Source organism: Rhineura floridana, chromosome 12, assembly GCF_030035675.1.
Source record: "Rhineura floridana isolate rRhiFlo1 chromosome 12, rRhiFlo1.hap2, whole genome shotgun sequence".
Lineage (NCBI taxonomy): Eukaryota > Metazoa > Chordata > Lepidosauria > Squamata > Rhineuridae > Rhineura > Rhineura floridana.
Window position 1 is genome coordinate 6,682,046 of NC_084491.1, and position 12,886 is coordinate 6,694,931.

Below are 12,886 nucleotides of genomic sequence, written 5' to 3' on the forward strand. Positions count from 1 at the left end.
TTTTTTGGGAGCAGAGTCCCTATGTCTCCAGCATCCTATAAGTCAATCAGCATGAAATGAGAGTATGTTAGCCACTGAGAAGAGTCTTCTAACATGGTTCTTTCCTGCTGATTGGAGCCAATCTGAGTGAAAGGAGGCAAGTCAGCCACCGAGAAGTCTCTTCTCAGTGCTAACACCCTCCTCTTTCATACTTATTGGTTCCTAGGCATTAACAAGGATCTCATTCTCAACCCCACAGCAAAAAAAGCGGGGAGGGGGCGTGGCTGTGATCAACATGAGGGAACCCTGCACTTCTGCATTTGCCACTACACTACTGATCGTAACATATCTGTAATGATGTTCTTTCCAAAATTTTAGATCTTGGCCTTTGCATCCAGACTCTAAGTCAGCCTTTTCCAACCTGGTGCAACACTAGGATGGAAAAGGCTGACCTAGCCATAACTCTAGATTTGGGTACATTTTATTGTTTAATTGGTGTGATGAATGACCATCATGCTTTACAGACTAAACATAAGAGGGGATGAAAAGAACAGATCCCTGCCTGAGCAGCCTATGATACAAATTTTCAACAACAGCAGAGACGACAGAGAAAAGGGTAATGGAAAGAATTATTAGTGCAGCTAGCGAATTACATATTTATTCCAACCTTCCTCTAAGAATCTTGGGACTGAGTTGTTCCACTCCTCCTATCTTATCCTTACAACAATCCTAGGAGAAAGGTTAGTGATTGGCTCAGAGTCACTCAGTGAGCTTCTTTGTTGGGTGGTCTAAATCTTAAAGCAGTGTCCACACAAGGATGAGCCGCAGCAAGCCTCCTCTGGCATGGTTGTGAAGAGGAGGTTGGAAGCTTCCGCTTCTCTTCTAGGTGAACCACTGTTAAGTGCTGTGTCCAAAACATAAACTGTAGTTAATCTTAACTATGGTTTGTTTAAACAATCTAGTTTCATAAACTATGGTATGAAGTTGGCTTGTTTCACCAAACCATGGGTAAGATTAACCACAGTTTGTCTAGATAGGGACATCACAACAAGCTGCAGTTGATATAAAATGGAAGTGGAAGCTTCTGAATTTGGGCTGTGTTGGAAGAGAAGGTGGTGGGCAGGGGTTGGGCAGGAGGTTTGCTGAGGCTTCTCCTTGTAATGCTTTGTAAAGCAGCCTGCCACTCTGGCTCTAAGTTGCAGGTGATTAGGCTTCATTTTGGTCAGGGATGAGGACTAAGGGGCTTTGTGGGTTTTGAAAGAAGAGAGAAGGCATAACGTACAGGCTGGGTTTTAATGTATCATGGAACCATGGTTTGGATTAACTGTAGTTGGATCTTCCAGACATACAAACATACCATGGTTTAAAGTGATTTTCTGATTTCTTTTTTTCTCATCTGTTCAACACTTAGCTTTTGAACTGGAACAATGGGCCTGAAAGTGTTTTTTCCCCCCAATGGTCTTTACATTCAGGCACAACAAACTGCAGTCAGTAGAAACTGTGGTTTTCAAGGCAGCTTCAAACTATGTTTTAGACACTGGTTTGTCAGTCCCAAACAAACTACTGTTTGTGGGCAGGGTCAGGTGCAGATATCTAAACAAACCATGATAAGGAGACTGCAACCCTACCTTCCTGCCCATCTGCTCCCACGGGTGATACATGCCCTGGTCTTCTCCCGCTTAGACTACTGTAATGCGCTCTATGTGGGGTTACCCCTGAAAACGGTCCGGAAATTACAACTGATACAGAATGCGGCGGCACGTTTGATTAAGAACGCCGTCGCCGTGATCATATCACTCCGGTGTTAATAGATCTACACTGGCTACCAGTTGCTTACCGGGCCCAATTCAAGGTGTTGGTGTTGACCTTCAAAGCCCTATATGGTTTCGGCCCAGTTTATCTGAAGGAGCGCCTCCAGCAGCACCAATTATGCCGCCTGACGAGATCAGCCACACAAGACCTTCTCTCGGTCCCACCAGTTAAGATAGCGAGGCTGGTGCGGACCAGAGAGAGGGCATTTTCGATTGTGGCCCCCACCCTCTGGAATTCCCTTCCTTTTGACCTTCGCCGTGCCCTTTCCCTGATAGGTTTCCACCGGGCCTTGAAGACCTGGCTGTTCAGGCAGGCCTATGGGACCTCTGGGGTGGGTTAGTTTTTAATACTGGTACATTAATTACTGTTTTGGTTTTCATTGGTTTTTATTGTATTTTAATATGTAAATGTACGTCGCCTAGAGTGACCGTTAATTCGGCCAGATAGGCGACTCAAAAATAAATTTTATTATTATTATTATTATGGTCTTTTGTTCTACCACCCAGTAGGGATGGGATTCGCTGCCGAGTTCCAATCTGCTTCTTTTCCGATAGTCCACTGTTCAATCCCGATCTGCCTTTTTTCGTTCCTGCTTGCTTTGGTGCTTGCCGACTGTATCTGCTGGGGGTTTTTTTCGTGGTGAAAAAATTACGTAATTTTTAATATAAATGCTTATGTAAATCCATGGAAGTTAATAATAGTGATTGTAATTACAAAGATAATTACATAAAACTGGGGGGAAATTTGGGGGGTGGAAGCCGTGCCGATTACAGCCACGGCCCGCTGCAAGAATTAAGTGCCGGTCCGAAAAGACAGCAGACTATTGGATTCTGTCAAAATCTGGCACTAAGCCTGATTTAATGGATATTGTGCCCCATCCCTAACACTGAGAAGCTTTCTTCTTTGAATGGAATGGGGTGTATTTATTAATTATGTAAATATCTGTATACCGCTGTTAAAAAAAAATCAAAGCAGTTTACAACAAGCATAAACATATATACATGTACAGTAAGACCATGTAAAATTTAAAATCACAAATTTAAAATCACAAATCATTAACTATTGTTACCGGTAGTACTTGTAATTCAATAAACATGAAGTTGGAACACAGCAAGGGGTGCTAGTTCTACTTAGAGTAGATCCATTGAAGTTAATGGACATTACTAAGGCTGCAATCCAATACATGTCTACTCAGAGTAAACTCCCAGGTAAGTGTGTATTGGATTTCAGCCTAACTTAGGTTCATTCATTTCAATAGGTCTACTCTAGGGACAGGAGAGAATTTCTATTCAGTTCACATTTCAAGTCGAATCTATTAAATTCACACTTTCCGAAACAATAGGAAAACTGAAACATAGCCATCCTTCGAAATTCACACATACTTGAATTTTGCAATGCAGTTTGCTAACCAAACAATATTTACCAAAATGCCTATATTAGGGGAAAGTGCACATAAAAATTAATAACATGCAAAAATGCATTATATGATGAGAAATGGATTACAAAAATGTGTACATTAGTCAAAACTACCTACAAAACTGTCTACAGAAATGTGTTTATTAGTAGAAATTTGTACTAAAATGCTGGAGAATTTTCATGAGGATTTTTAAAAAAATGGCAAATTGCTGCAGAAATGCAGAGAACTGAATCTGAGATTAGAAAAATGAGAAACGGAGAGAACTGAGATTGACAGATCTTTCCATCCCTAGTCTATTCTGAGTAGGACTTAGCTGAATACAGCCCAAGGACTTTCAAAAATTCCCATCTTGAATATGTTGTTTAAATCTGATACATTTCTTAGAATTTTGCCTGTAATTTGTTTCAGTTTAGGGAATAAAGAGAGCAAAATTCTCCCTTCTTGCGGCACATGAAGGTTGTTTCATCCTCATGCTTGGTAAAACGTGAGAAGCGCTATCAACCCTCAAGTTACAAAAGGGAATATTTTGTCACGGGAGGTGCACAATGAAAAGTCATAGAATCCAATAGGATGATGGGCATCAGGACCCAGGAGTTCTAACATAAAATCTGCCCCTCAAGACAATTCTCCCAAGCATGATTGAAAGTTGGATTCTTGGAGTGTCCTTTGCTGACTTGCCAATGATGCACTTCCTGTGTCTGCCCCCTCCAATTGTTAATGGCTCCACCCTCTCTGCATTGCATTCCACTTCTTCACTGACAATAACTAGGATATGTGGTGGCCACGGAGGGGGGTATAAAAAAGCAAGAAAATGATGGCAGCACCATTGGTGCAATCTGCCTACAGCCAGACTGTGGCCCATCCATTGGTGTAGAGAGCTGCTGGCCACATGGATTACAAACAGTTGTGTTTGGCTCTGTAATGCTGGCTCCCTTCAAATCACAATGTTCAGATTGGGAGGCAGCCTCAGGGATTCATGCTTCTTCCCTCTTCCAATGCTAATCCCCCCTTCCCTTGTTTGCATTAACCGCAGTTTAGCAATAGATCTGTAAACTGTGATGGATGATAACCAGAGCGACCATCTTAAACAGGGTTTGAGACTAGGGTTTGTAAATCTCAGGTCAGATGGGAACCCTGGCTAGCATCAGCCATGGTTAGCATTAGTACAGATGTGTTGCTGAACTGTGGCTTAGACTGACAAGGGACGATTAGGAGGCAGAGCACATGTTGCTGCTACTGCTGGCTGTGTTTGAGCAGATCATGGCCATTAACATCTGCACTGAGGTTTATATGAGAACTATCTGGTCCCCTGCTACCTTCATTTTGGGTCTGCTTCCTTGATCACATCACCTGGGATAACAATTCCTGAACTCTCTTCCTCCTTTGGTTTCTTGACCTGTTCACAGATTGATTTGGAAGTTAAAGTGAGTTGATAGAGAACCAGTTTGGAGGGGATCTTATTTTTGCTTAGCAGCCCCCAGCCTTACTACGGATTGCTGACTCTCTGAGCTAGTTCGGACTATCTTTATTTCGGTTTGACAAGACAAAATATGAACACACGTTTTGTCCACACATGCAGCATCTTTGCTCCTCCCTTCATGCGAGCTGCGTTTAAACCAGGAAATCTTTAATCAGCCATAGTTTCCTGTTTCATCCAAACCAGAAAACATTGGATTGCCAACTTTGCATCTTAAGCCACTTTCAGACAGTGGTTTAAGATCTTGGCTTGTTTCAGAGCTGGTAACCCTTGGCTTTCTAGTTTGACTGAAATGGGAAGCTACCAGAAATTAGAGACTTCCTGGTTTAATTGTGGTTCAAGCAAAGAGAGTTACAAAGGGGCAGCGTATGTTGGCAAAATGCATGTTAATATCTTGGCTTGTCAAACAAGATATTATAGTACAAACCAGCATGGAGTCTGCAACCCCTTGTAAGATTGGGGGTTCATCTCTCTCTCTCTCTCTAGTGCCACGTAGAATCTTCTGTGTTGGCAGCGTGTAGTTTGCTTTTGCCCAAGCTTGTAGGTGAGGTTTAAATAAGAAATGAAGAGCAGTGTCAAAATTTCCAAACCAGAGGAACCAGCGTCAAAAGAGAGAAATTGAAAATGCAAGTGCTGTGCATATTGAGAAAAAACGTGTGTGAACTTCTGAAATGAGTGCTCCGTTGCCAAGAAATTGCTCTTGCTCCTAAGAAGTAGGCTTGTAGGGGAAATTCTCTCTTCTCCTTCAGCCCCTGAAAGTAATTTCTGCACCAAATAAATCGTGCAGAATTTGGACTGCTCTGGAATGGAGCAGACGAGGGCTGACCTTTTCTAGCCATGCACTTCCAATCTTCCTGTCTTCCTCCCTGCAAAAAATAAAAATAAAAAATCCAAATGATTTGAAAATCTCCCTAATGAAAGTGGAGTGAAATCTTGTTTGGAATTGGAGCAAGGGAGGGCAGCAACAAGTACCTGGTCTAGCAGTCAGAGTCCCAAATCAGCACCTGGGAATCCCCCCAGAATTGTTGCTGCTGTTTCTCCCTTGCAGTGTGGACACACATGTTTTGCCAAGCAAAACTGATTTCAGCTTATCCTCAAACAGATGGCTGTGGCTTTCATTCCAGGTGGCTGTGAAGCAAATGCCGCCAGGTAGCCCCTCAAGGTAGGGGCTAGGCATTGCAGAATGCGCCAACCTGTCTCATCACGTTTGTACACTACTTTTCTTCCAAGTAGCTCAGGATGCCATACATGGGTGTTGCTCTGCTGTTTTTACCCTCACAGCAACCCAGTGAGTGAGCGAGAGAGAGAGAGAGAGAGAGACTCGGACCAAGCTCACCCAGTGAATTTCATGAATGAGGAGGCATTGGATCCTGGAATAACCTGATCCAGGTTCAAACCTTTGTCCTCTGCGCCACACTGGGTGTAATAGATCAGCAGGGTTCATAATGCCAGGTAAAGTAAGGTTGCGGATGGACAATAATCTTACCAAGTATTTCTTTTTGGTGTATTTACACGCACGCGTAATCGCCGGTCCAACAGGTTTTGGAAACAATACAAATGCCTGCAACACCTGTTTGACCGGAGGTGGCGGTGGAATATGTATGCGCGCACTACAGGCCAAGAATGTGTTCCCTCTTCTGGAGCAGGGGCCTTCAGTCTAAATGGATGCAGCCCTTCCTCATTGTCATCATGTCTGCTGGCTAGCAGACTTTGCATTTCTTAAGGGCAGGGTCTGGATGAGTCCTGCACAGGCACCCTTTTTGTTTGGGGGGGGAGATGCCTCGAGAGAGAACTTTGCAACACTGTCAGCCTGGCACGCTGTCCGGTTCAGAATTAGCGACATTTTTTAAAAGAAAACTAGCCCCATAAATAGCACCGCAACTAAAATAACACGTCTATCGTGAGCGAGGAAAAGAATAGAAAGGAGCAGAAGCATTGCGAGCTGAGCAGCAGCTGCCTTGACCAAAAATAGCAACAAGTTTTATAACTCCGGAAAATTTAGAACAAACAAAAATGCAAAAACGTTTTTCAGCTGAGGGGAGGGAGGGCGTGTGAGAGTGAGAATTTGTGCTGTTCTGTTTTCCTGGAAACAGTCTCTTGTGTTCTCACACATCTCCAGCACTCTGACCAAGTTGGCGCCCTGCCCAGTCTCAGGCATAATACACTCGGCAACTCTCTCTCTCTCTTTCGGAGCTGAACAAGCTGGTTACTCTTTGGAGCTAATAAATTGCCTCCGACCACAAAAACAGCTCTTGATGGGATTGAACAGCCGCACTTTGTGCGCGGGAGCGGGACGGGAGGGGGAAGAGAGTGATCCGGTCTGTGTAAGCATTCTGGCATTTCCATGGCCAGTGCACCGTCACTTGGGACTAGCAGAGCCCCTGTTTTGCAAGCAGAAAGTTTGTTTAAAGAAAACGTCTCTGTTTCCCTCTCTCTCCTCCCCCATCCCTTCCCACCTTTTGTTTAAAAACCCTTGAAGTGACCACTGATAAAAAGGATATCAAAAGAACATGAACGCTAAGGCTGAGCGGAAAGTACACCTGACTTCTGCAGTAACTCCCCCCCCCCACAGCCCTGGACCGTTTTTATTTCACTCTGTGTTTTGATTGGCTTTTTATGCAAGGTTGCAATGGTAGCAGCTGGGTCTTTTTGTGCGCATGGGTGTTTATTTAGTCTCGGATGGTTTTAATTGCAATTTCAATCTTTATACGTTTTATTATTTCCTAGTTCTCCGTAAGCTGCCCTGAAAGGCGGACTATAAATGTATTAAATAAATTTTTAAAATTTGTTTCGGCTCAAAATTGGGATGTAGCAGGTTCTGTGTGTCTCTCCAAATCCACCCTGGCTGCATTTATTTCCCACTTGTGGCACCATTTTGGGGCCACGACGGTGTTTCCTGCAGTCTGGGCAGCCCCCAATGTTTAATCTTTTTACCCAGCTTTGGACTGCGTGACCTGGGAACATTGGAAGCGGTATTTATGTCCATCTATCTCAGTATTGTCTACACTGACTGGCAGTGACTCTCCAGGGTTTCAGGCAAGGAGACTTTCCCAGTCCTCCTTGGAGACTCCGGAGATCGAACCTGGGACCTTCTGCACGCCAGGCAGATGCTCTACACCAGAGCCCTTCTCCATGAGGCGAGATAGCCTGGATGCATTTTGGGTGGAAGGCAAAGAAAGCGCTTGTGGGCTTTGTTCAGCTTCTGCTGCAGCCCTTGCTGATGTCTCTTGGGAAACCTTCTCTTCCCCTGCTAATTGAGTCCAGGGTTGCAGGTCACGAGTTCCAGCACTCTGTCTTATCCAGCTGTTCAAAACCAAAACAGAGTTCCATTTGTTTTCTGTTTCTTCAAGAGCTGACTATTTTAGTCCCATAAGAAGACTTTCCCCCCCTTTTTAAAATTAGAAAGTGGTTTAAACTATTCTGAGTGATCAGAGTAGACTGGAATGGAAGTTTGGCTGCATTTCTAGCCTTGGCGTGGGGGCCAAGGGATGTGCTGCCCAATAGTTAGAGTAGCCTTTGTCAAGTTGGCATTTTGAACTGCAGTTCCTGTCTGCCACACGGCTGTGCTGGCTGGAACTGATGGGAGTTGTAGTCCAAAACACCTGGAGGGCTCCAGGCTGGCAAAGGCTGACAGAGGCAGGTCCAGCTCTGACAGACAGGTAGCTCAGGAGGTAAAGTGTGGCACCATTAATGGGCAGCAAATAGTATTTTTACATGATGATCACACAGAACTTTTATGTTGCCTTACACTCCATACTGTAAATTGTGATGAGTTTGGGCTATAAAACTGTTTTTTTGCACATTGCAATGCTTTGCTCAGTGGTAGAGCACCCGTTTTGCATGCAGAAGTCTCCAGGTTCATTCCCCAGCAGCTTCAGGTAGGGTTGGGAAAGGCCCCTGTCTGAAACCCGGCAGAACTGCTCCCAATCAGTGCAGACAGGGGACGTCAGGAAAGCACAGTTTTCCATTCTGCCTTGTATTCATCACAGGCAGCACTGTTTCCATTCCACTGCAGTTCACCTTCCGCCAAAAACTACATTATTTGTCTCATTGGCCACTGTGGTGAAACTACATACCTTACGTAAATGATGTTGTCATAATTTCGTTATTCTACCTCACTCATTTCATTGCAAAGGAAGCACATATCATTTGTGGACTGAAAGTAACAGCAGTGAATCCCAATCGCATTCGCTGAACTGATTTCCATTCTAGACATGGCACAAATAAGCAAACACTGGCAATTTCTGCTCCTGTTTCTGTTTTCTTCAGAATTCTCCAACGTCCCTAGCTGTGCCAAAATCTATATTTCCCCTGTGAAAGATTTTTTGGTTTCATTTTCAGGCTACTTTAAAATTCTGGTGGGTATGGGGTTTTGAGCTTATAATATTGTTGCAAGGTGGCCAAGGGTGGTGGTGGCGGCAGTATGTGTGTTTCTTTACAGTGAACATTTCTCCAGCACTCTGCAGTCTCCCTGGGCGCCCATGATTCCTGATCTGAAAAAGCCCCATGGGTGCATACACTTCATGATGGCTTTTCCTGGTTTTTGATCAAAGCGCAGGCATCTGGGAAGGCTGCAGAACGCAGACCATGGATGAGAGGATTTGTAGAATGCAAGAAAGTACACACACAAACACTACTCAACCCCCTCAAAAGTAACCTTGACAAAAACCCTGCATCCCGTCCATGAGAATGTCACCAATATTCTTCCCCTTTTGACAATTTCTTTACTCCTGAATTGGTGGAGAATTGGGCTTGGGGGGGATGGGGGAGATTTTTTTCAGCATATTAATGCACATCACCTTGAGCTCCTTGGAGAAAAGATGGGATATAAATGTGATAACGTCACCATCATCATTAAAATGCTGGATGGGATTGAGTCCAGCTTTCTGGCGCTTACCTGGTGCCTTGCTGCACCTCCTTGAATTCTCCACTGCGATTGGTGAATGCCTGGATTTATGTCCCCTCTCCCCCTCCCCCCAGGAGTCTCCTGGAACCAAGCTGGATGGTGCTTCCGAAACGGAGCAGAAGAGCGCAGCGGAGGATTCTGGGGACGAGCAGATGCCAAGCATCGAGAAAGAGGAGGAGCAGGCTTTCCTGGTCAACCTCTACAAGTTCATGAAGGACCGTCACACGCCGATTGAGAGGGTGCCTCACCTCGGCTTCAAGCAAAGTACGTCCCTTGCCACCATTTCCGAGGGTGGGGAGTCTTTCTCTCCCAAAGGCCGTTTGTTCACTCTCCTCGGGCACCCTGCTTTGCCACCTCTTCCTACTGCTGTGAAACGGCAGTTTCTCACTCAGCGGAAGTGGCTGAATGTGTTTGTAAGCGTGGCAGTGAAACTGGTATGAAAGGCACTTGTTCCCTGGGATCCTTACCACAGTCGCCAGATGAGTCCTGAGTAGGAATGGGTGAGAAATGCAATTTCATGTTTGTGCTTTAATGAGACGCTGCCTAATTTGCGCTCCTCGAACCAAAACACGTGCTCTCCTTCAATATTGGCACTTCTCTAAATTTTACAGCGCAGCTCTCAAGCCAAACAATGTGCACATAAGTGCATATCTTAAGAGAAAGTGTGCATAAAAATGTCCATGTTTTAGTCAAAATAACACATGGAAATGCATTACCTTAAGGGAGAACTGCTTGCAAAGATGTGTGTATCAGTCAAAATTGTGTAGAAAAATGTGTTTATTAGGAGAAATGGGTGCTAAAATGCTGATTAATTTTCATAAGGATTGTTTTTTTACGGAAATGTGGAGCATTGCATTTAATATTGGAAAAATGAGAAACCAAAACGGATAGAGTTGCCCATCCCTAGTCATGAGGGTCTCTTGCTCCCGGTTGTGCCAATTTGAATGCCCTGTCCACTTTCATCCCTTTTGCTCCCAGAATTCTCTTCCCCCCACACGCTTTGTCTGGAAGAGGTCTACACACCTGTCCAAAAACACCCTTCCTTCTAAGAAAGCAGCCCTTTTCTTCTTCTTCAGCACTGCTATCACCCACCCTTTCAATCTTAAGGTTCGCTTGGTCCTCCTATTGTATGGGAGGTAGGAATGTGGCAGGAGACGGAAAGAGGGCCCAGCTGGTGTAGATCAGGTATGAGGAACCTTTGGGCCTCCAGATGTTGCTGAACTACACCTTCCTTAATCCCTGGCCATTGGCCATGCTTGCCATGATGGGAGTTGCAGTTCTGAGGGCTAAAGGTTCCCTGCAGCTGATGTAGACACTTGGAATCTTAAGCCAGGCCTGTGCATGCATTGTCTGCGCCAATTTTGTGACTCATATAAATTATGTAAATAGAGATAGTTACACTGTTTGGTTTTTGTTTATATCACTTTATTTTACCATTTTTACACGTCTGTATAATTTATTCTGGTTCTGCCAAGGAGCCAAATTTGTGCTTAGCCACTCCTCCAGTTTCCGAGGGTCTTATGTCACATGAAATTAAAAGCATCATGAACCTTCATGTTGTTGGTTTTTCAAAAAATGAAATACCAGGGGCTTAAGCCTTCTCTCTCTAGACTTGATCTTAGTCAGCCTCCTCCATATGTCAATTACCATTAAGGAAAAAAACCTCATGTTGGTGCCCATACTAATTGCTCTCCATGTGTGTTTTAAACTGAGATCATGACTCTGGAGGGAAGACTTAACCCTCTTACTCTTCTCCCCACCCCATGCCTTGTATTTAAGTTTGAAAAGCCCATTTCACATGTAATTAGACCCTGTGATTCCAGCAGGCATATCTTTGTCGCCATAAGGACTAGAAGCTTGTTTAAATGGAAACACTGATCAGGAAGCAGGTTACTGCACACCTAAGGAACTTAAGTCCATTCTTAAGTCAATGATCTGTATTGTCTCTTTCTATACTGATTCTGGGTGTGTTCCTTTTGCTCTTTTTTTTAGTTAACCTGTTTAAGATCTACAAAGTCGTGGAAAAGCTGGGAGCCTATGAACTGGTAAGGGAGAAAAAAAAAGACAAGTTCATAGTTCATTGCTTCTTCGTTGCATACAGCACTGTTTCCATTCTGCTGCAATCCATCTTCTGGCAAAAGCTACATTACTCGTATAGGTGTCTGCTGTGATGAAATTATATAACTTGCGTACTTTAAATTACATCATCATGACATTATTCCACCCCATTCATTTCAATGCAAGGCAAACACAATGCAAAGGGGGGGAGGAAGTGACCAATTACAAATTCTTTGTGGACTAAAAGCAACTGCAGCAGCAAATACAGGTTGTATTCATGGAACTGATTTCCATTCCAAACAAAGTGCAAATAAGCAAACATCAGCAATTTCTGCTCCTGTTTCCGTTTCTGTCAGAGTTCTCTGACATCTCCAGTTGCCCCTGAAATAGTCTTTTGGTTCTCGGTGACAGAAAGGTGGAACAGGCCATTGCTCGCCGGTATCCTTGGGAAACTTTGCAAATTTGCCCCAACTCTGCAGTGAGTTGAAACAGCCCAGAAGATGCTCCAAAATGGATCCAGAGGGAAGCCAGCCCTTTCCCAAAAGCCATGCCAACGACCTTTCGGGAAAGAGATACAGCTGCCGAAATTCCCTCTTCCTCACAGCTTTCGAAGATGCAGGGACCTCATTGCCTGTTGCATCTGGCCATCCTAGCAGCAGGGTCCATTTATCTTCCTGAGCAACAGCAGCAAGAGACACCCCCCCTCCGGTCATCTTCTTCTCCCGGGCAGATCCATCAGACCAAGGGGTGATCCACGCAAAAGAAGAGTTTGCCTTGGCTCAGCTGGCACTCTCTGCGTTCACCCTTCCACCTGTCCCCTGCAAAAAGCGATGAGGAAGTTCCTGATGCCCACACCTGTGTGGAAAGCAAGGGGGGCCGGAGGGGGGAAAGAGGGTAGCTGTGTTGGCAAAAGGGAACACCTAAGCCTGGCATGGAAGTTGGTGGGGGGGGGAGGAATTGCCGCCCTGGGCTCCTACTGGCAGGGCAGGATATAAATCTAATAAATAAATAAGAAATCAGATGTGCGCTGTTTTTGATCAAATCTGAATAAAAACTATGTTTGTGGAACGAAAAACCCTTGCTTCAGACAAGGGTGAAGAATGTGGCATTTTCTGGCCTTCTTGAGGTGAGGTTGCTGGAACCAATTTCCTTGGATGAGCTCCTGTCATGCAAAAGTAATGCAATGGCTTGGTTTGCAACCAGCAAAACCTCAGCAAATGTCAACAAACCTCAGGCC

General features: G+C 44.5%; 1 protein-coding gene across 2 annotated transcripts in view; it reads left to right on the forward strand.

Moving 5' to 3' along the window:
- Nucleotides 1-12,886, forward strand: part of ARID5A (AT-rich interaction domain 5A) — a 32,303-nt gene that overhangs the window by 13,762 nt on the left and 5,655 nt on the right. For both annotated transcript variants that reach the window (XM_061593131.1, XM_061593130.1), the window contains 2 exons: nucleotides 9,666-9,855; nucleotides 11,584-11,636. In XM_061593131.1, coding sequence (XP_061449115.1) covers nucleotides 9,666-9,855; nucleotides 11,584-11,636 — 243 coding nt within the window. The remainder of the gene's footprint in view (nucleotides 1-9,665; nucleotides 9,856-11,583; nucleotides 11,637-12,886) is intronic.